Raw genomic sequence first — 24,280 nt, 5'->3', positions numbered from 1 at the left:
AGAGAGAGAGAGAGAGAGGGAGGGAGGGAGGGAGGGAGAGAGAGAAACATTGATGTGAGAGTGAGATATTGATAGGCTGCCTCTTGTGCACCTCCTACTGGGGTTCAAGCCCACAACCTGGTTATGTGCCCTAACCAGGAATTGAGCTGGCAACACTTTGGTACACAAGAGGACGCCCAACCAATTGGGCCATATTGGCCAGCGTGTGGTCACAAGCCTTGGCAGGTCAGGGGAGGGGAAAGAAAAGGGGTAAGAGAAAGGCACGGGTGTGCTCCTGGGAGGGAGAGTGCCTGAACTCTTGCATTTTAAAAATGTGGATTTCTTAGGAAATCAGCATATTAAATTCATGTTAATAGTTTATTTACTGGTTTGGCTCAGTGAATAGAGCATTGGCCTATGGATTGAAAGGTCCCAGGTTCGATTTCAATCAAGAGCATGTACCTTGGTTGTGGGCACATCCCCAGTAGAAGGTGTGCAGGAGGCAGCTGATCGATATTTCTAACTCTCTGTAAAAAAAATCAATAAAATATTAAAAAAAACAAAAACAAAGATGGTGTTTGCATGGTTACTTCATTGTAAAATTACTCCTTCCCTTTGTAATAAATAGATACCTTGGGAGAGAGAGTTTGAATCTATGCAAGTATGCTTTCTGTCCTTTTTAAATTTATCTTTATTGTTGAAAGTATTACACATGTCCTTTTTCCCCCCATTGACGCCCTGTCTTTTTTTTTTCTCCTCACCTGAGGATATTTTTTCCATTGATTATTTTTTTCAGTTGTATTTTTTTTTTTTTTTTTGAAATTGTGTGAGGCTGCAGTTAGGCCGCCATCTTGGTTTCTCCTCTTATCTGATTTTTTTTTTTTTTCGAGGAATGGAAGGAAGGGAAGAAGGGGGAGGCAGAGAGAGAGAGAAACATTGATGTGAAAGACACATCAATAGGTTGCTTCCCTACTGGAGCCAGTGGGGGGGATCAAACCCACAACCCAGGTATGTGCCTGGCCGGGAATTGAACCCACAATCCCTTAGTATACAGGACAACAATCCAACCAACTGAGCCACAAGGGCCAGGCCCCCCTTCCTTATTTTTAACTTAAAAAAATGTCTCTCATTATCTACAAATATATTGTTCAAAAATATACATATAAAGTTAGATTACTGCATTTTATTTTTATTTATTTATTTACTTATTTAGTGATTTTTAGAGGATATTTATTAAAGCTAGGATAATGAAACAATGAAGGGCCTAAAACAAGAAGCAACAGGAAAGAGAATATGTGGGGAAATAAACCTAAAACCAGCTGCTTTGCCTCACTAAGAAATCATAAAAAATGGGACCTTGGGGATAGGTTTGGGTGGTTAGGGATGAGCTGCTGCTGCCATTGCTCCCCTGGTCACAAGCCTTGGTGGGTCCCTTAGGAGATGTTTGCCTGTGAGGGAGGGGGAAGAAGAGGGGTAAGAGAAAGGCACGGGTGTGCTCCTGGGAGGGAGAGTGCCTGAACTATTGCATTTTAAAATTGTGGAATTCCTTAGGAAATCAGCATATTAAATTCATGTTAGTAGTTCATATTATTGCCTTTTCTCTTAAGCCAGCTTGTGAAATAAACTACTGAAAGGATTAGAGCATTGATGGGTATAAGGACAAGACACTGATACTATTTTGAGTGTAAAGAATTTAGAAATATTTCTAAAGCAAAACTAGCTTGTTGCAGATAAATTAGAAAATTCAACTGAGCAAAAATTAATACTTTGTTTATAGCCTAATTTGCCCATCTATATGTTAAAAGAACAGAAAATCACAAAATACTGTTTTATAATTTGCTTTTTCTACTTAACTATGTTGTGAATATTATTTTCTAAAATAAAATTTAAGGCATTGCTCTGTTAGATAGGCATTGACTACTTAACATGTATTAGACACACATAAGTATACTAGGGAAGCAGTGGTAAACATAGAAAAAATAAGAGTTTATTTGTTTATTTGAGCAAAACTGACATCTGGGGAGCTAGCTCAAATGCTCCAGAGAATAACAATTTGTCAGCTTCTTTTATGCATTTGAAATTAAGGAGGGGGCGTAAGGAAGATTAGAGAAAGGAAGGTGAGGAATAAATTATAGGATAGTTAACAAGATTATGTGCTTTCAAAATGCTATGAGTGTTGCCCTGGCTGAGCAATAGTTGGTTAGAGCATTGTCCCAATATGCCAAGGTTGAGGGTTCGATCTCTGGTCAGGGCACATACAAGGAACAAGTTGATGTTTCTCTCTCTCTCTCCTCTCCCCCATTTCCTTTCTTAAAAAAATCAATTAAAAGTCAATAAATAAAATTTAAAAAATTGTTATGAGGGTTAATACCCTCTTCGAGGGGTATTTGATATTTCAAAGGGTTGTTATCCTGGTTGCACAAGAATGTGAATGGGGTTTGCTTAAAACCTTTATCTAAGGAAGTTATAGGCTTAGGGCATGAATATCCTACATGACCTGTTGAGTTAGGAATTTATTCAGATCACCCTGTGAGGTTACTTTTATCCACAGTTCCCCTTTTTGCTTGTAAATCTGAAGGATGCATTGATGACCAATCTTTTGGTCAGACAGTGTGAACTCACAGTGCTAGGAAGGCTCATTCCTAGGAAGTTTCAGTATTGATGTTATCTTGTTTACCATTGGAGATGGCACAATACTGTAACCATGGGATCTGTGTTGAGGCCAGATTTTTCCCAAATGGGAAGGGCAGGTAAATGTAAGTCAGTCAGCTTATGGCTTTCACTGTATGTGTGTAAAAACCACTCGATTATTGTCAACTATCATGATCCGAGTTTTGCCTTTTGTCCCATTTTTTCTTTTTTTAACATTTAAAAAATATATTTGTATTGATTTCAGAGAGGAAGGGAGAGGGAGAGAGAGAAACAGAAACATCAGTGATGCAAGAGAATCATTGATTAGCCGTCTCTTGCATGCCCCACACTGGGGATCAAGCCCACAACCCGGGCATCTGCCCTGTTTGGGAATCAAACCATGACCTCCTGGTTGATAGGTCGATGCTCAACAGCCGGTTGGGCTGTCCAATTTTTTCATACTTGGTGTCTAGTATAACATTTACATAGACTATAAAACAGTATTATTAACAGTTATTTTACACGTTGATTAATCATAAAGTTGGATTATATAGAGAAACGCAAAGAACAAGTGTAACAATTATGACTAATAGCATTAGCAGACAGAGGAAGACAATCAAACAAAATGGATTCTGGCATGGCCAGTGTGGTTCAGCTGTTGAACTTTGAGAACCAAGAGGATACCGGTTTGATTCCAGGTCTGGGCACATTCCTGGGTTGTTAGGCTCGATCCCCAGTGGGGGGTGTGCAGGAGGCAGCAGATTGATGATATTTCTCTCTCATTAATGTTCCTATCTCTCTATCCCTCTCCTTTCCTCTCTCTATAAAAAACAATAAAAACATATTTAAAAAACAATAATAACAAAATGAATTCTGAGTTCAATATTAATCCATAGGCGCATAGGCCTTGTTGATGTCATAGGATAACTGTCTATTTCTGGTGTTGGTTGCCTCTGGTCCTGGAGGAATCTCTGACGTCCATAGATAGAGGTAGGTGTGCATTTGTGGTTAGGTGCCTGATAAGTTTCCTTTCAATGAGGTTAGAGAGTATCTTTTATTTGATGTCAATTCCAAAAACCACAAAAATCTCTAGGTGACAGTCAGTGATCTTTAAAGTCTTTGCTCTATGATCTTGCTATGAAAGGAAGTGGTTACCAAATTGGCATTTTCTTTTTAAAAAGTATTTCTATTGATTGCAGAGAAAGGAAGGGAGAGGGAGAGGGAGAGAGATAAACATCAGTGATGAGTGAATCATTGCACAACTCCTGCTGGGGATGGAGTCTGCAAACCAGGCATGCACCCTACCTGGGAATCGAACCCATGGCCTCTTGGTTCATGGGTCAACACTCAACCACTGAGCCAAACCAGCAAGGCAGTGGCATTTTCTTGAAGCGACTACAAACTTTGGCAATAGTATGTCTCCTTTAAGTAATGGCAGCTCGTAAGTTTCATCTAAGTGCATTTCAGCTGGTAAGCTTAAATGCACTATGGTTCATGAAGGAATACAAGAAACAAACAAAAAAAAAAAAATGGGGAGCCAGAGAACAGGGAAACCAATAAGCTATCTTAGGTTTCCTGTAGCCTCTACTATTCATTTAATTAGCAACTATTGTTTACCCATGCAACATATCCTAAAAGTTTTTCTCTCTATATAGCTATACTAATAAAAGGGTAATATGCTAATTAGACTGGGACACCTTCCAGGAAACCTTCTGGATGTCCTTCCAGACAAACCCATAGTAGTGCGGCTGAGACAGAGGCAGTTAGGGTGATCGGGCAGGGAGGGGAGTGAAGTTGGGGGCAATCAGGCCAGGAGGGGAATGCAGTTGGGGGTGAGCAGGCCGGCAGGGGGGTGAGCAGTTGTGGGATCGGGCCTAAACTGGCAGTCAGACAGACATCCTCCAAGGGGTCCCAGATTGGAGAGGGTGCAGGCCAGGCTGAGGGACACACTCCCTGTGCATGAATTTTGTACACCGGGCCATATATGTGTGTGTGTGTGTGTGTGTGTGTGTGTGTGTGTGTGTACGTGTACACACTGAGTGGCCAGATTATTATGACCACCTGATGTTTGTTGGCAAATTAGCCATACACTGCATTGTATGGGATATGGAAACCGAAGCCTGTTTGAACACCTTTGCTATCTGCAGTTACCAAGATAAAACATCTGCAATTCGCACAGGAACACAAGAATTGGACAGTCGAGCATTGGAAAAAAGTCATGTGGTATGATGAATCACGTATTCAGTTGCATCATACAAATGGCAGAGAGTTTGGTAAAAACAGTATGAAAGCATGCACCCCACATGCATGAGTACAACCCTTCAAACTGATGGGGGCAGTGTTATGGTTTGGGGCATGTTTTCCTGGCATGATTTGAGCCCTTTAATTCGTGTGGAACAACATCTGAATAGTATAACATACCCAAGTATCATTGCTGATCAAGTTCACCCTATCATGTTGATGGCGTATCCCGGTGGAGATGGCTTCTTCCAATGCGCCATGCCACGGTGCTCGTTTTGTGCAGGTGCTCGTATTCAACAACACGAGGGAGACTACCTTCCTTATGGGGCCAGATCTCAATCCAATTGAGCATTTGTGGGACAAAGTTAAAAGCCATCAAGTAGCTGGTTCCACAACCATCAAATCTCACACAACTGGACAGTGCTATTCACCAGGCATGGTGTCAGTTTCCTTGCATCACCTTCAACATCTTGTGGAGTCCATGCCAAGGAGAATCACCACAGTACTGAAGGCAAAAGGTGGCCCAACGAAGTACTGATGGGGTGGTCATAGTAATCTGGCCACTCAGTTTATGTGCGTGTATGTATATATATGAGATTTTAACCCTTAAAACCTCCATGGCTAAAGAAAAAACTAAGACGTAATCATGTAATCAGCATTCTTTAGCTTGGACATTTAAAAAAAATATTTTATTGATTTTTGTACAGAGAGGAAGGGAGAGAGATAGTTAGAAATATCAATGAGAGTGAGTCATCGATCAGCTGCCTCTTGCACACCCCCTACTGGGGATATGCCCGCAACCAAGGTACATGCCCTTGACCGGAATCGAACCTGGGGCCCTTCAGTCCCCAAGCCGATGCTCTATCCATTGAGCCAAACCGGTCCCGGCTAGCTTGGACATTTTTATAACCTCTAGAAACATTTTCTTTTAAAATATATTTTATTGATTTTTTTTACAGAGAGAAAGAGAGAAGGACAGAGAGTTAGAAACATCGATGAGAGAGAATCATCGATCAGCTGCCTCCTGCACACCCTCCTACCGGTAATGTGCTCGCAACCAAGGTACATGCCCCTGACCAGAATCGAACCTGGGACCTCTCAGTCCGCAGGCTGACGCTCTATCTACTGAGCCAAACTGTATTCAGCACCATTTTCTTTTTTAAAATATGTTTTTATTGATTTCAAGGAAGAAGGAAGAGGAAGAGAGAGATAGAAACATCAATGATGAGAGAGAATCATTGATCGGCTGCTTCCTGCACGCCCCTGCTGGGAATCGAGCCTGCAACCCCGGGCATGTGACCCCAACTGGAATTGAACCTGGGACCCTTCAATCCACAGGTTGACACTCTGTCCACTGGGCCAAACAGGCCAGGGCTAGAAACATTTTCATAGACACAAATGCCAATTATTTAACATGGACTTATTTTTTAAAAATATATTTTTATTGATTTCAAAGAGAGGGAAAGAGAGAGGAAGATAGAAACATCAGTGAGAATCATTATCGGCTGCCTCCTGCACGCCCCCAATTTGGGATCAAGCCCCCCACCTAGGCATGCCCCTACTGGGGAGGTACTATTACCTCCTGGTTCATAGGTCAACTCTCAACCACTGAGTCATACCAACTGGGCTCTAATAGTTTTTATTCCCACTCATTCTGCCTAACTTTATAGCCATTTATTTCTTCTTTCTAATTGTGTGTGCAAAGATTAATTTAGAAATATCAAAGGTTCCTCATCTGGGCCATCTTAGTTATAAATGGGAGGCTGACTATAGTGGGCTTGTTGTCTGTGGAGGACCAATTTCCCATGTTAATTTGAAATCTGTAGAGTCTGAACAAACTTTGAGGGAAAACCAGTGTTTACCTGCATGTCTCTGTAACAGCCAAATGTGGATGTACATATAGGACTTTTTTCCCCTCAGGCACAGTTGTAAACATTTTTAATGACTGCCTTATATGAGTCTATTACAGTTAATTTAACCAATATCCTGTTGTTAAAATTTAAGATGTTTTCAAATTAAAAAAAATTATAAATAGTGATGCAGTCATTCTTGTCACTAAATCTTTGGAACATCATTACTAAATTATTTTTGACCTTTAGATGGAAGCTGGATGTAGATTGATTCAAGAGTGATCTCTGGATAGCTGAAACCAGTTTGGCTCAGTGGTAGAGCGTCAGTCTGCAGACTGAAAGGTCCCAGGTTCGATTCCGGTCAGGGGCATGTACATTGGTTGCGGGCACATCTCTGGTAGGGGGTGTGCAAGAGGTGGCTGGTCGATATTTCTCTCTCATTGACGTTTCTAGCTCTCTATCTCTCTCCCTTCCTCTCTGTAAAAAATCAATAAAGATATATTAAAAAAAAAAAAAGAATGATCTCTGGATAGATGTGGAGTAAGAGTATGAATACTTTAAATTCTGATAATGAGAGATCCGTAGTCTTTGGATTTGTACATGGGAAACTTGATACTCTATTTTGAAAACAAATTTAGTTTAATTTTTTTCCCCATCACCATTTATCCCCTCTATGCTGTCTTCTACCTCCACCCAACACCCTACACCCCTTGATATTTTATTTTGAACACTGAAAACAAGTCTTAAATTTTTCCTTGGTAAGTCATAGCTGTATCTGTGGGCGGACCTCCAATTTTCGTCAAAGAATAGATTTATATTTATGTAGTATCTGAGCAATTACGTGATTAAGATTCTCAAGTTCTATATTTAGAACATGGCCAAGACCAGTTCAGCCTGAATAGTTTGAAGAGTATATGTTAGCCAGTGGCCAGGAGCTCAGTTGGTTATAGTGTTGTCACAATACGCCAAGGTAGTGGGGTGGATCTCTTGTTAGGGCACATACAAAAAGCATGAATGAATGTATAAGTAAATGGGACAACAAATTGATGTTTCTCATCTCAAATCAATAATAAAAAAAAGTATGTGTTAACAATGTGTTAGTTTCAATATAATCCAGCATATATTTTTTTCCTGGGTTACCTGCTTTTGAGAGCATTCTCTTTTTGAGGATGTATTAAAATGAATTAAGTTTGAGATGAGCCTCAAAATAACTATGAATTGATTTGCTAAATGGCTAGTGTAGTTTTACATCTGAATATTAATTAATAAAAATAAAGGTTCTTGAATTTTGTTTTTGGGAAGTTATTAGAGTTCTATCAATGTAAATAATATTTGAAGGGAAAGGAATTTAGAACCCATTTTGCCTTAGAAGATTAAATTTCAGTCTTTAAAGTATAATGAGACTATTAAAAATACTTACATATTAGAAGTTCATTTTGATTCTTGTAATGGAATTGTATAATATGCTTTGTTGAATCATTAATACCTTGGAATCTTTGTTAATTGTGCACAGTTGAGACTATGATTAAAATTTGTCTAAGAAAAGGTTAGATTGTTGCAAAAAGGCTTACATATTTTTGACTGGCTAAAGATTAAGAAAAAATTGAGTATAGAAAAAATTGACAGTAGTTAGTTGTACCCAAAATCTACTTGTCATTCATATACAGTATTAGAGTGAGAGACTTAATTATATTGAAAAGGAAGCTGAAAGATAGATTTTTCTGGAGCTTTAAATGTTTTTTCTTTTCTTTGCCTTTAATAACTGGATGGATTTGGAAACTTAAGAAAACAAAAAAATGAAAATAAAAATCACTTCTTAACTTTCAGAGATAATCACTAATAAAGATAGTTGTGTATATTCTTCCATATTTTTTTCTGTACATGGATTTTTTTGCATTTCATCAAGGTTGTCCAATTTGTTGGCATATAGTTGTTCATAGTATTTACTTACAATCCTTTGTATTTCTGTGATGTCACTTGTTACTTTGTGGGTTCTCTGTTTGTTTCTTGATGAGTCTGGCTAATGGTTTATCAATCTTTTATCTTTTCAAAGAACCAACTCTTGGTTTCATTGACCTTTTGGATTGTTTCTTTTAGATTTTGCTTAATTTATTTCTGCTCTGATATTTATTATTTCCTTCTTTCTACTTAAACTCTGGGCTTTGTTTGTTGTTCTTTTTCAGGTTCCTATAAGTGAAAAGTTAGACTGTTCATTTGAGCTTTTTCTTGTTTATTGAGATAGGCCTGGAATGCTATGAATTTCCGTTTTAGGACTGCTTTCCCTGTGTTCCACAGATTTTGGGTGGTTTCTCATTTTCATTTTTTTAAAAATCTTAAATGCATGCGTGTTTATTCCAATACTGCCAGCAGTATGGGAGAGCAGCAGGTCATCCACAAAAATCTGCTCTGCAGCCCTAGCCTGTTTGGCTGAGTGGATACAGTGCCGGCCTGCAGACTGATAGTTCCCAGGTTCAATTCTGGTCAAGGGCACATGCCCAGATTGCAGGAGGCAGCCAATCAATGGTTCTTTCTCATCATTGATGTTTCTATCCTTTTTTCCCTTTCCCTTCCTCTCTGAAATCAATAAAAATGTGTTTAAAAAAAATCTGCTCTGTAATTCTCCATAAATCAGATGCTTATGTAGGGTAGGACAAGGATAACATGGAGAAGTAGGGATCACAGGCATGGGGAAGTAGAATGGGGTGGGACTCCATTGTTTGGGCAACAGGATGGTTAATATTTTCATAATAAAAGCATAATAGGCTAATTAGACTGGATGTCTTTCCAGACATCCTTCCAGATGATCTTCTGGATGAAGCCGCGGCTGCAAGGAAAATCTGGGTCCTGGGTGCCAGAGGGAAGCTGGTGCCAGAGCTGGGGAAGGAAGGCCTATTTTTGCACGAATTTTGTGCATTGGGCCTCTAGTCTTTTCATAGTAGGCAGTTCTTGAATGAGAATGGTTCCAAGATTGACTCCTAGGTCCAAGATTGATTCCCAAGTCTTGGGGGCTTACAAGTCTCAGCCAGGTCAGAATGCCCTTTCTTTAACCAACATAAGGCAATCATGGTTAACAGAGCATGATTAATATTTCTTATAATCATAGCTTGTCCCCAATATTCTGTTTTTGCCCCTAACATTTCCACACTGCTATTTCTATCAACTTGTATCTATAAAATTATTTGCATCTGCTTCTGCCTTGAAAGCAGTTCCCAGAGTTGGAATTCACCAAGTGCAGGATCTTAGATATGTTTTCTATCAACTGAGAATTGTCAGAAATATTAAAACAGCACATTCCTTTAAATTCCTCACAATTGTGGTTATGCTGCAGCAGCAAATAATCTGTTGCTGCCTGATTTTCTAGAATAGCCTCTGACCTGGCTCAGCTCTTGACTTATCCCATGTATGGTCCTGGATGTGGCATGAAGGGCTTTTACCACCTACAAGCCAGCCGCTCACTTCTACATTAAGGGAGCCTAGCAATGCCAGCTTAACAAAGCAATATAGTCAGCAGGGCTCCACAGGTGGAGATACTCATTGCAGTCCGGTGCCATGGCCTTGAGAAAGTCTCTTTTAGTTCAGACCCTGTGATGTTTCTGAGGCATAAAGACAGTCAGTCATCCTAAGGAACAGGGCCCCTGGTGCTGTTAGCAGGGATAAATAGTTTATGTGACATAAACCAACCAGCCAGCAGCTTAGTATGTCTGTTACTATAAGGGAAGGTGACATTATCAGAACAATTAATATTGTAGTTATTAGACACTGAAAGACAATAACTAGAATACTCAGTAAGAGTAAGACATTTGCCACGGGGAACTACTGCTGTAACCTTTAGAGCAAGCAAGTCAAACTCAGAGGCTAACATGGGCCAAATAAGCAAGGTTTGAGTTTATGTGGGCCACAAAAGAAACAAAAGCTTCAATTTTCATAGAAACGAAGGTTTATTTTGATAGAGACATGCTGGATACAGAGGGTTGAAATAGGTGAGTAGTCGTTAACATAAAATAATAGAACATTTTAATAAAAATTAATATATTATCTTGAACATTAACTTACCAGACACTGAATAACTGCACAAATTAATAAGTATAATATGAATCTATTTTTCTTGTTCTCCGAAAACAAAATGTTTCCTCTTGCGCATACTAAACAGGTCAGTACAAGACTAATGATGTGGCAGTCAGCTACTAAAATATTGACTGCTAGTATTAGTGAAAAGAATTGGTGTGCCTGCATGTAAGGTGCATAAGGGAAATGAATGCAACATGATTATCGTAATCTGTCATTATCGAATGTTGTAGTTCATTATTAATAAGTAGGAACCTGGCTGAAACCTATTTGGCTCAGTGGTAGAGTGTCAGTCTGCGGACTGAAAGGTCCCAGGTTCAATTCCGGTCAAGGGCATGTGCATTGGTTGCGGGCACATCCCCGGTAGGGGGTGTGCAAGAGGTGGCTGGTTGATGTTTCTCTCTCATCGACGTTTCTGACTCTCTATCTCTCTCCCTTCCTCCTCTCTGTAAAATATCAATAAAATATATATAAAAAAAATAAGTAGAAACCTGGTGCATAGAAATTCCTCACAATCATGGCCTGTAGGGATCTGGCCGAAACTGGCTCTCTGACATCCCCTGAGGGATCCCAGATTGTGAGAAGGTGCAGGCCAGGCCAAGGGACCCCACTGGTGCACAATTAGGCCAGGGAGGTGCCACAGGAGGGCTCCAGGGCATGTCCGGCCTGTCTTGCCTAGTCCTGATTGGCCAGACCCCAACAGCAAGCTAACCTACCGGTTTGTGAGCGTCATAGCGACTTATTGAATGGTTGAACGAACTGTTGGACACTTAGCCTATGAAGCTTTTATTATATAGGATTATGTATAACAGGATATTGTGAAAATTAAGTTACGTAGTTTTTATGAAAACATTTCTTACATATGTTTTTACATATGGCTTTACAGCAGTGGTCGTTACCCACAGGTTGGGAACTGCTAGCAGGGTCGCCTAAGACCATCGGAAAACACAGATATTTACATTAGCATTCATTAACAGTAGGAAAATTACAGTATGAAGTAGCAACAAAAATAATTTTATGATTGGGGGTCACAACATGAGGAACTCTATTAAAGGGTCGAGGTATTAGAAAGGTTGAGAACCACTGATTTAGAGCCAAGAGATCCTTGCTCTCTGTCAGAGGGACCATGAGGCCTGGTCACAGAAGGAGGTGGCGATGCTCTCTAGAGGTGGTGTTCCTTGAGTGAGTGTAGGGCCTGTAACTTTGGCTGGCAAGTGTCCATGATCTCTTGGCTGCAACAGTGTCAGAAGTTAGCCGTGTCCTAGCTGATAATTTCACAAGGCCCAGTCTTCAAAACTCATGTTTGGTTTCACTCCAGGTCATGGATGTACTTCAACTTATGTCTCATTTCTCGCTGGATGTGTGAACTGAGGACGGTGGTCATTTTCATGTTTTTAAAGTTATCTTTGATTTCTTCCTGGATTTCATTGTTAACACATTCATTGTTTAGTAACATGTTGTTTAGCCTCCACGTGTTTAATGTTTTTCAGTGCTTTTATTGCTGATTTCTAGTTTTATGCCATTGTGATCCAAGAAGATGCTTGATATGAGTTCAGTCTTCTTGAACTTGTGGCGACTTATTTTGTGTCCTAACATGTAGTCTGTCTTTGAGAATGTATTGTATGCACTTGGGAAGAATGCATATTGTGTAGCTTTGTGGTAAATGTTCTATAAATGTTAATGAAATCCATCTGATCTGGTATGCCATGTAAGGTAGCTGTTTCCTTGTTGAATTTTTTTTTTGTCTGGAAGATGTATCTAATGATGTCAGTGGAGTGGTCAAGTCCCCTACTATGACTGTATTGCTTGTCCATCTCTCCCCTAAAAATCTCCAGGAGCTTTTTTTAGAAAAAATATATTTAGGTGCTTCTACTATAATAGCTTTTAAATCTTTGGACATGACTAATCTTTGATTAGGGTCAAATTATGAATCATTCTGATATTTAGACGAGACAGCCCACAGTCAAATAGCATTCCAGTTAATTTTTAGGAGAAGAGAATGTGGCTTAGCCTCTAAAATAGAAAATATAATAAGACATTTGAGAAGTGGTTAAAAGGATACAAGTCACTGTTAAGGGTAACCATACTCAAATGGAAAGGACACAAGTCACTGTTAAGGGTAACCATACTCAAATGGACTATAGTGTAGTCACAAGATACATGATTTAGTTTATGTAAATTCCAATGATATATTTTATTTTATTTTTTAAAATTTTATTATTATTTTAAATTTAATAAATCTTTATTGCTCAGATTATTACAATTGTTTCTCCTTTCCCCCCCATAGCTCCCTTCCACCCGGTTCCCACCCCACCTTCTGCCCTTTACCCTCCCCCCCTGCATTGTCCTCATCCATAGGTATACGATTTTAGTCCAGTCTCTTCCTGCACCCCCACACCCTTTTCCCCCTGATAATTATAAATCCATTCCTCTTTTTTGCCTCTGATTCTATTATATTCACCAGTTTATTCTGTTTCTCAGATTTTTAATTCACTTGATTTTTAAATTCACTTGTTGATATATATGCATTTGTTGATCATAATTTATTTTTATTTATTTTTTATTTTTTTATTTTTTTTCATAATTTTTTTAAAATAAATTTTTATTGTTCATATTATTACAAATGTTCCTCCCCACCCCCCCATTGCTCTCCTCCACCAGGTTCACACCCCACCCTCTGCCCTTTCCCCACCCCCCATTGTCCTCATTCATAGGTGCACAGTTTATGTTCAGTCTCTTCCCAATTCTAGATTGAGGAAGTAGTTCATACAAAGTTCTTGAGATATGCTTGAAGATGGTTGTGTTTATGTGTGAGTGATGTGAAAGCCTAGATTGTTAAGAATTTTATTTATAAGTAACGGGTTTCATTATTATAGTTTTAAGTATTGTAGCCATTCTTGGATTGGTGTATTAGAGAACTATGAGGATAACCTTTGGAAGATTAGAAGGGGAAGAGACTATAGGTAAGAGAACATTTATGGAGCTATTATGATACTTCATTTATATTGAATGAGAGGCTTTTAAAAATAAAATTATATTTAACTGCATATAAATTAAGGACTAGTTTAAAACTCTTTACAACTAATAGCAAAATATTAATGCAGGATAATGGTTCTGTTAGCTAATCCAGCTTTTTTTTTTTTTTAATATATTTTATTGGTTTTGTACAGAGAGGAAGGGAGAGAGATAGAGAGTTAGAAACATCCATGAGAGAGAGTCATCTATCAGCTGCCTCTTGCACACCCCCTACTGGGGATATGCCCGCAACCAAGGTACATGCCCTTGACTAGAATTGAACTCGGGACCCTTCAGTCCCCAAGCCTACGCTTATCCATTGAGCCAAACTGGTCCTGGCTAATCCAGCTTTTATTTATATTTTAATTAAATTGATTATTTTCTCATTCTGGTTTCAGATAACAAAGATATTAGATGCAAAACCAGAAGATGCCCGTGTGAAACCACCACTGTCCAAACTCAGAAGCTCAGAACGGTGGGATCTCCCTTTGCAGGGGGTAAATAAAAACCTAGTTCTTCTAAGTATATAGTGTTATTGTTGTCTTTAAAACATTTTAGGGAAACTGAATTTTTTATTTTCTTATATGTCCTTTTGTATTTTTTTGTTATTTGTTTTTTTGTAGGTTTTAAATTAGTTTATTTCAGGTATATGTTGAACTGATGCTTTGAGGTTAAGGTCTTTCGTTTAAATATAAATACACCTTATTATGCATTATTTTTCTTCATCAGATGCAAATATCATTGTAAAAGAAATTATTTTAAATATATGAGAACATTAAGCTTATTAGAATTAGATGCTCTTTTATTCTCATTTTATAGATTTGAGAGGGTTTATCTTAAAGGGTAACACAGTTGTTTTTCCAAAAGATATTTGGATTATAAATTGGAACTTTAATTTTATCAGTATTAAGCATTATTGCAGATTCTCATAATGAGATATACCTTTTTATGTATTATTTTTCTCTTGCCTCACACAAATTATTTTCATTTTTAAAAAAGTCCTTTTGTTGGGAGAGCTGGAGAGTGGAACAAATTTTTTAAATATGTTTTTTAAAAATTGATTTTAGAGAGAGAGGAAGAGGGATAAATAGAAACATTGATGAAAGAAAGACATGGATTGGCTGCCTCCTGCACCCCCCACTTGATTTTTTCTTTCTTTCCAGTTTTATTAATAGAGACAATGTTGCAGTGAACATCATTTTTCATATATAGGGAACCATTTTTAAGTGGGATTACTGGATCTAAGGAATTTTTATATTAAACTTTAATAAATTGCAAAATCGTCACACAGACAATTTACACTAATTTATATTGCCACCAATGAGAGTTTCTATTTTCTACAAACTGACTAGCACGGGGTGTTAACATACAGTAAGATTGTTGTCAATTTAATAGGAAGATAAAAATTATTATTATCTTTTAAATTCCTACCCTAGGACATACTTAGAAAGGGGAAGAGAGAGAGAGAGAGAGAGAGAGAGAGAGAGAGAGAGAGAGAGAGAGAGAGAGAGAGAGAAAGAAAGAAACATCAATGTGAGAGAGAAACATTGATTGGTTGCCTCTGTACATGCCCTGACTGGGGATTGAACCTGCAACCCAGGTATATGTCCTGATTTGGAATTGAACTGCAACCCTTTGGTGTGAAGGACTACGCTAAACAAATTGAGCCACTTCAACTGGGCAAAAACTATTATTTTAAGAAAATTTTGTCTCTGCATTTATATATATATATATATTTTAATTATTATTTTTAATATATTTTATTGATTTTTCACAGAGAGGAAGGGAGAGAGATAGACAGCTAGAAACGTTAATGAGAGAGAAACATCGACCAGCTGCCTCTTGCACACCCACTACTGGGGATGTGCCCGCAACTAACGTACATGCCCTTGGCCGGAATTGAACCTGGGACCTTTCAGTCTGCAGACTGACGCTCTACTGCTGAGCCAAACCGGTTTCGGCTATATATTTTATTTTATGTTGTAGTATATTGAATTTATTGTGGAATACAAATTGGTGTGTATATATATTGTATTTTTGGAAAATAAAAGTTTTGTTGTTGCTGACGTGTACTATGCACTTTGTTCTCTTATTGCTTAGGCAATTTTCAAGGGTCTTTAGAAGCTCTATGCCAAGAGCTGGAGGCAGAGACCAAAATGTTTTTTTCTATTATTTTATAATCATCAAGTTTCGTCCATGTTGTAACATGTCAGAATTTCCTTTCCTTTCAATGGCAAATAATATTTCATTGTATGTGTAGACTACATTTTGATTATCAATTCATCCATTGATGGGACAGTTGATTTGCTTCCACCTTTTAGCTGTTGTGAACAATGCTGTTATGAATATGGCTGTACAAATATCTCTTCGGAGAAGAGAGTGTTTTAAATTTACTATATATATAATCATTTTGCATCATTTTGAGATAAGCTAATATTACATTTGTTTTCAAACAGGAGACTAATGCATAGAAATAAGATAAATAATTTGTCTAGATTCACACTGTATATTAAATAAATAATTTAAAAAATATATTTTATTGATTTTCCACAGAGAGGAAGGGAGAGGGATGGAAAACTAGAAACATCGATTAGAGAGAAACATCGACCAGCTGCCTCTTGCACACCCCCCACCGGGGATGTGCCCGCAACCAAGGTACATGCCCTTGACTGGAATCAAACCTAGGACCTTTCAGTCTACAGACCAATGCTCTATCCATTGAGCCAAACCGGTTTCAGCTTAAATAAATCATTTTCAACTTTTATTTATGGTCAGATTAAATCTAAACTCAGGCCAATTCAGAGTGGCTCTGTAGTTGAGCATCAGTCTTTGAACCTGGAGGTTGCAGTTCAATTCCATGCGTGGGTTGCAGGCTTGATCCCCAGTGTGGGTAATACAGGAGTCAGCCGATCATTGATTCTCATCATTGATGTTTCTGTCTCTTCCTCTCCCTTCATCTATGAAATCAATTAAAAAATTAAAATAAAGTAATTCTCTTAAAAAAAAACAACAAAACACCCTACTTCTGTCAATAAGATATAGATTCTTCCTTAAAAATTTCCATGCAGCAATTCATAGGAAAACAGTTTTAATCCCTTCCAAATGTTATAATCTCGGGTAATTCAGAATCATAGGCACTATTTAACTTCCCATGTAATAATTTTTATTATTTCCTTTAGACAAAGGCAGAAATTTTCATAGTTATACAATATAAGCTCTAGAATTTCAAAATGTTGATTTTCTAACTAAAGCTACCTTGAACTTGTTAACATTTATTTCTACTACTTTTTGGTGGATTTATATTTCTCTACTAGCAAAAGAGCCAATTGTTTTATAGATTGCATTTTCATCTCTTTGTGAATAGCTATGAATTTGACTGTTTATTTTGAACTTCTAAACAAAACAAACATTTAAGTGACTTTTTATTATCATACTAGAGACCCAGTGCATGAATTCATGCACTAGAGGAGGAGGGTCACTCAGCCCACCCTGCGCCCCCTTGCAGTCTGGGACCCCTCAATCCTTTAAAAAAAAATATATTTTATTGATTTTTTTACAGAGAGGAGGAGAAAGGGATAGAGAGCTAGAAACGTCGATGAGAGAGAAACATCCACCAGCTGCCTCCTGCACATCCCCCATTGGGGATGTGCCCGCAACCAATGTACATATCTTGATCGGAATCGAACCTGGGATCCTTCAGTCCACAGACCGATGCTCTACCAGTGAGCCAAACCGGTTTCAGTGCCCCTCAATCCTTACTGTCTGCCTGCAGGATAGGCTGGAGAGTCTCCTGCCACAGCCGTTGCACTTGCCAGCCATGAGCCCAGCTTCTGGCTGAGCAGTGCTCCCCCTGTGGGAGCACACTGACCACTAGGGGGCAGCTCCTGCATTGAGCGTCTGTGCCCTGGTGGTCAGTGTACATCATAGCAACTGGTTGTTCAGCTGTTGGGTCAATGTGCATTTTAGGGTTTTATTATATAGGATTGCTATGTTTATTACTAAACTCCATTTTTTTTTCCATAGTGGGAAAGAAGCCGAAGAAACAACGTCCTTTCTCTAGACTGTAAAAGTAAAAAAGGTGTTCGTGGGCGTCCTGTCACTTCTAAGACATCATCAGAAAGGTAAGATACATGTGTATGTGTCTAGGATGGGCTTATACTATGTGTAAATAGTGTGATAATGGGTGATGGATTTGTTCCCTTTGGATCTCAATTAAAACAAACTTTAAAATACAAGGATTAGATTCAGTGGCCTCCAAGCTTCCTTACAAGCTCTCTTTCTGTAATTATAAGTTACCTTAATTCCTTGTATTTGTGCATTTGGGACATCTTGATAAGCTTTAGCTGATAGTGCATGCGTTACATATAGACTTATTATAATGCTTGATTTATCATTTGTCATCTGTAGTGAAAAAGATGCTCCATTAATCAATTGGGGTTCTATAGTCATAGTATTAATGAAATGTGAATATACTGGACTTATATATGGAGGATTCTGATTGTGATTATTATCAGAAGAAAGTTAGAACATATGAGGGTTGGACATCAGTAAATGATTAGAAAGTTGTTGTTTGACAAAAGGGTATTGGGTTTTCTTTTTTAGAATAGCAAATGAATAAAAAATGATAACAGCAAGGTAAAATTTACAATTATTGGGAGATCACACAAATTATTATTATTTTAAATATATTTTATTGATTTTCTACAGAGAGGAAGAGAGAGGGACAGAGAGCTAGAAACATCGATGAGAGAGAATCATCAATCAGCTGCCTCTTGCACACCTCCTACTGGGGATGTGCCCGCAACCAAGGTACATGCCCTTGACCGGAATTGAACCCGGGACCTTTCAGTCCGCAGACCGATGCTCTATCCAGTGAGCCAAACCGGTTTTGGCAAGAGACCACACAAATTAGAAGGATAATTGGAATTCTTACATTTATGTCAGAGTACATGGTCTTATTCTCCCCTATCTTTAGGAAATATAAAAATACATTGGTGACTCCATAGAAGTTTATATACCTCCTAGGGTTACTCTACCATACAAGGGATAAATTGTCATGACAAATATGCAGTGATTATGCTTTGAGCCTCAGAATAACTATTAACTCAATTTATAGACTTAGTTTCTCCAAAGATTATTATGAACATGTCAAAAGTCATATTTAATTTGAGAGATGGAATACTAGAAGTAGAGGAATCATTTTTTTAATGAAATTAACCAACATTTTCTGAGAATTTGCACAAACCAGGTTGCTTTGCTTTATGGGAGAAATATTCTAAAAACTTTGCATACTTCAAAGTTTATATAATTCAAGTCTTATTTTTCTGTATGAATGCTTTTTAAGTGGTGGGAGCAGGTTCTTTGAGGATGTCAGTCTATTATTTCTTTAATATTGTCTTTTATTTTCTGGCAGTATATCTCATATTTTCTGTTCTTTCCCAAATTATCATCTCAGCTTAAAGTGGTAATTGTTTGGCTTTTATTATAGAATTTACCACATGTGATTTATATTTCAAAGTTACTGATTTTCAGGCTGTTATCTGTGTTAGTACTATCATGTCCAGTAATGACATTGTTAGAAGATAAAAAATTAAAAAAAAATTTTTTTTACATAAATTTTTATTGTTCATATTATTACAAATGTTCCTTTCCCCCTCCCCCCCCGCCCCCTCCATTGCTCTCTTCCACCAGGTTCCCATCCCACCCTCTGCCGTTTCCCACCCCGCATTGTCCTCATCCATAGGTGCACAGTTTATGTTTAGTCTCTTCTCACATCCCCCTCTCCCCTTTTCCCCAAGAATCGTCAGTTCACTCCCCTTCCATACCTCTGATTCTATTATATTCAACAGTTAATATTGTTCATCAGATTTTTTTTTAAATTTCCTTGGTTTTTAGATTCACTTGTTGATAGTTACATATTTGTTGTTCATAATTTTTCTCTTTATTTACTTTCTCTTCTGAAAGAACCCCCTTCAGCAATTCATACAATTCTGGTTTGGTGTTGATGAACTCCTTTAGCTTTTTTTTATTTGTGAAGCTCTATCTGGCCTTCGATTCTGAGTGATAGCTTTGCTGGGTATATTATCTTTGGCTGTAGGTTCTTACTATTCATCACCTTGAATATTTCTTGCCATTCCCATCTGGCCTGCATGGTTTCTGTTGAGAAATCAGCTGACAATCGTATAGGTGCTCCTTTATAGGTAACTACCTTCTTTGCTCTTGCTGCTTTTAATATTCTTTGCCTTTTGCTCTTGGAATTTTAATTATGATTTGTCTTGGTGTGGTCCTCTTTGGATTCCTTTTGTTTGGAGTTCTGTGTGCTTCCTGGACTTGTAAGTCTAATTCTTTCACCAGGTGGGGGAAGTTTTCTGTCACTATTTCTTTCAGTATGTTTTGGATATCTTGCTCTCTCTCATCTTCTGGGACCCCCATAATTCTGATGTTGGTTCGCTTGAAGTTGTCCCAGAGGTTTCTTACATTATCTTCAATTTTCTGGATTATCTTGCCTTCTAGCTTCTGTGGAGGAGTGTCTTCTGGCTCTTTATGTTCCAAATCTTTGACTTGATTCTTGCGATCTTCCATTCTGTTTTTAGGACTCTGTGTAATATTTTTTTATTTCAGACAATGTATTCTTTATTTCTTGTTGATCCCTTATCATTTCTTGTTGATTCCTTATTAATTCTAGTTGATCCCTTTTCATATCCTCATAGATCTTATCGACCTTTTCTAGGAAATTCTTGAAAAACCTTATAAGTGTGGTTTTGAACTCTATATCCAGTCGCTTTTTGTCCATTTCTTTCATTTGTGATCTATTTCGTTGTCTCGGCATTTTCGCAGCTTCCCTGATGGGGCGGGGTTTCAGGGTGGAGCCTACAGCCCTGGCTTCCGTCAGCCGCATCCTATGCGGTTCCTGAGTCTCAGTAATCCCCAGGGTCCTTCAGTACTCGCTGCAAGCACCTCTGAGAGAAAGGTGCCCTCGATTTTCGCCTGCTACCAAACAGTCTAGGCTCTCCCCAATGAGCCCGGTATTGGAGTTCAGTTCAGTTGGAAGTGGAGTTGGAGGTGGCGTTCAGAGCAGTCCGGAGCTTTTGTCTCCTTCCCGCCGGGGCAATCCTGCGGCATAGCCAACCGTCCCTTCTCTGCACGCAATGTGCGTGCCTCAGGGATCTCCTTTCGCCGCTCCCCCGGGGTTCCGCCTTACAGCCCAGCTCCCTATGGATGAGCCTGGGTCCCCGGGGTCTGGCCTAGAACTGGGGTTCAGAGCAGTCGGAACTGGGGCCCAGCACAGTCGGAGCTTTTATCTCCTTCCTGCTAGGGAACGCCAGCCAGGCACTCCGGCTCCGTCCTCTCCGCGCGCCGCATGTCTCCGTACCTTAGGCTTTTACAGCTCCTCCGGGCTTCCTTCTGGTTTTCTCCTTGCTTCTTGTTGTAGAATTTCCAGTCAGTCGACTTTCCTGTAGTTCTGGGTAATGTCCATTTTATATTTTAGTTGTATTTTATTGAAATTGTTGTGTGCGGCTGCGGCTAGGTGTTCACCTATGCAGCCATCTTGGATTCTCCCCTTTTTAAAAAAAATTTAATAGCAGTAGATATTGACCTAAAGGCACAGCAGAGACCATATCACCATGTTTTTAAAATAAAAAGAAGTGTTTTTAAAAAATTTATTAAAAAAAAATCTTTATTGTTGAAAGTATTACATATGTCCTCCTTTTCCCCACATTGACTCCCTCCATCCTGCCCCTGCTCCCCACTTCAGGCCTTCAGCACCCTATTGTCTGTGTCCATGGGGCATGCATATATGCATACAAGGTCTTTTGTTGATTACCTCCCACTTACACACCCTCCCCTACCTTCCCTCAGAGATTCTGCACTTTGTTCCATGCTTCCATGTCTCTGGATCCACCCTGTTCATCAGTTTATTTTGTTAATTACATTCCACATAAGTCTGAGATCATGTGATACTTGTCTTTCTCTGACTGGCTTATTTCACTTAGCATAGTACTCTGCAGGTCCCCCCATGCTGTCTCAATGGTTAAGAGATCCTTCTTTTTTAATTTTTTTATTATTACTATTTTAAAAATAAATCTTTATTGTTCAGGTGTTCCTTTTTTTCTCCCCATAGCTCCCCTTCACTTGATTCTCCACCCCACCCCATGCCCTTACCCCCCGCCACTGTCTTCATCATAGGTATAAGATTTTTGTTCAATCTCTTCCCGCACCTCTAACACCCCCTTCTCCCTGAGAATTGTCAGTCCATTTTCTTCCTATGTCCCTGATTCTGTTATATTCTTCAGTCCATTCTGTTCTTCAGATTTTTTATTCACTTGATTTTTAGATTTACTTGTTGATTGATACATATTTGTTGACCCTTTGTTGTTCATGCTTTTTATCTTTACCTTTTTCTTTTTCTTCCTCTTCTTAAATAATACCCTTCAGCATTTCATATAATCCTGGTTTGGTGGTTATGAACTCCTTTAGCTTTTTCTTGTCTGTGAAGCTCTTTATCTGACCTTCATGTCCTTTTTTAAATTGCTGCCAAACATTCAGAGAATTAGTTTGTAAGGTTTTTTTTTTTGGGATAATAATATGCTATTGTAAAGGATCAAAAATTATAATGACATTGTAAGATAATATCATGTAAGGATATTCTTTGCTCTGGGCCCTGGCAATTCAATTTCAAACTGACTGTTAATTTCTTTTTGTAACTTTATATAAACTTTGTCAGGGAGGCAAACACAAAAATTATTTACTTTAGTTCAAGAGGCCAAATATATTGACTTTCAAATACAATCTTTACGGCTTTTGAAGGAAACCTCTCTTTATTTCCTTCCATGATAATTTTCAGGCTACAGAGAGTTTTATTTAAAAATCTTTGTCAGCCTTTATGTAATTTCATCTCTTGTAAGTTTATTGAGGTTTATTTTAAGGCCTAGTGTATGAACTTTCTTGGAGAATATTTCATGTATTTGAGAAGAATGTATGTTCTGTTGTTTTGGTGGAGGTAAATGTCCATTAGGTTGAGTTGATAGATAGTATTATTCAAACATTCTGTATTCTTGCTGATTTTCTTTTAGTTGTTTTATGCATTATGAGACTGGGGTTTTGAAGCATTGAACTATCATTGTTGAATTATCATCTTTTCCCCTCTCTTTTGTCAGTTTTTGCTTAATGTATTTTATGTTCCTGTATTAGGTATATGCATATTTGTAATTGGTATAGCTTCCTGATGAAGTAAGCCTTTTTTTTCAGGGATTTTCCCTTATTGTCTCTGCTAGCATTTTTTCCTTCTAAAGCCTATTTAAAAATTAGTTATTTTTAGAGAGAGAGTGAGAGAGAGAGGAAGGGAAATACATTTGTGTCCCACTTATTTATGCATTCATTGGTTGTGTCTAGTATGTACCCTGACCAGAAATCAAACCTGCAACCTTGGCATATTGGGACAGTGCTATAATCAACTGAGCCACCTGGCAGGACTCTTAAGCCTATTTGTCTGATATTTATACAAATACTGTGTTGCCATTTGCCTGGTATATATTTTTTCATTTTTTTTGAACCTATGCATTTCTTTGAATCCCAAATCTTTTCCTGTCTCACTCTTTTTGTTAATCCTCACCCTAGGATATTTTTTTTCATTGAGTTTCTTTTTTAGAGAGAGAGAGTAACATCTATATGAGAGAGACACATTGATTGCTTGCCTCCTGAATGTGCTCAGACTGGGGCCGGAGATTGACCCTCCACATGTGCCATTGATTGGAATTGAACCCGTGATCCTTTAGTCTGTGGGCTGACACTGAACCAATGAGCCAAACCAGTTAGGGCACAAGTGTGTCTCTTGTTGAGAGCATATAGTTGGATCTTGTCCTCATCTGTTTGGGCTGCTATAGCAAGATACCGTAGACTGGGTGACTTAAAAACAAGACACAATTCCTATCTAATAAGGAGGGAATATGCTAATTGACTGCCTTCAGAGTCCCCCACACCCTTCAATTTTTTAGCAGCCCAGGGCTGGCCTGAGGTGCAGGCAAGCCTTGGATGGTGGCTGCCCAGCAGACACTCGAGATGCAGGCAAGCCTTGGATGGCGACTGACCAGCCTCTCAGGGCCATCTTAGGCTTAGGTAACCTCAGGTAACTACTGCCAAGGCTTGTGCTCTCGGCAGTGGCAGCAGTGGAGGTGTGATGGGGGTGTTGCCTTGCCCTGATCACTGGGTCGCCTCCCACCCCTGAGGGCTCCGGACTGTGAGAGGGGGTGGGCTGAGGGACCACCTGCTCAGTGCATGAATTTTCATGCACCAGGCCTCTAGTATATAATAAACCCTACTATGCTAAGTGTTCGGTTGGCCAACCAATCAAAATGTAATATGTTAATATGCTAAGGCCACTCAACTGATTGCTAGGTTGTGCATTGACCACCAGGGGGCAGATTCTCTGACTGGTAGATTAGCTTGCTGCTGGAGTCCCGCTGATTAGGACTGAGTGAGACAGGCTGGACATGTCCTGG

At 38.7% G+C, this 24,280-nt stretch overlaps 1 protein-coding gene and 1 long non-coding RNA gene across 13 annotated transcripts in view; one reads left to right on the top strand and one right to left on the bottom strand.

The window, feature by feature from the left end:
• SENP7 (SUMO specific peptidase 7) overlaps positions 1–24,280 on the top strand; it is a 156,927-nt gene that overhangs the window by 11,425 nt on the left and 121,222 nt on the right. For all 12 annotated transcript variants that reach the window (XM_036445436.2, XM_045584037.1, XM_036445435.2 and 9 more), the window contains 2 exons: positions 14,180–14,278; positions 17,805–17,902. In XM_036445436.2, the coding sequence (XP_036301329.1) occupies positions 14,180–14,278; positions 17,805–17,902 (197 nt within the window). The remainder of the gene's footprint in view (positions 1–14,179; positions 14,279–17,804; positions 17,903–24,280) is intronic.
• Positions 8,876–12,201, bottom strand: LOC118723259. Its single transcript, XR_004989202.2, has 2 exons — positions 12,142–12,201; positions 8,876–9,010 (listed from the first exon to the last, which is right to left on the bottom strand). It is a non-coding gene; the product is annotated as an uncharacterized LOC118723259 (long non-coding RNA).

Source organism: Pipistrellus kuhlii, unplaced genomic scaffold (genome assembly GCF_014108245.1).
Source record: "Pipistrellus kuhlii isolate mPipKuh1 unplaced genomic scaffold, mPipKuh1.p scaffold_m20_p_2, whole genome shotgun sequence".
Taxonomy (NCBI): domain Eukaryota; kingdom Metazoa; phylum Chordata; class Mammalia; order Chiroptera; family Vespertilionidae; genus Pipistrellus; species Pipistrellus kuhlii.
The sequence above is the reverse complement of the archived record's forward strand: the minus strand, read 5'-3'. Positions and strand labels throughout refer to the sequence as shown.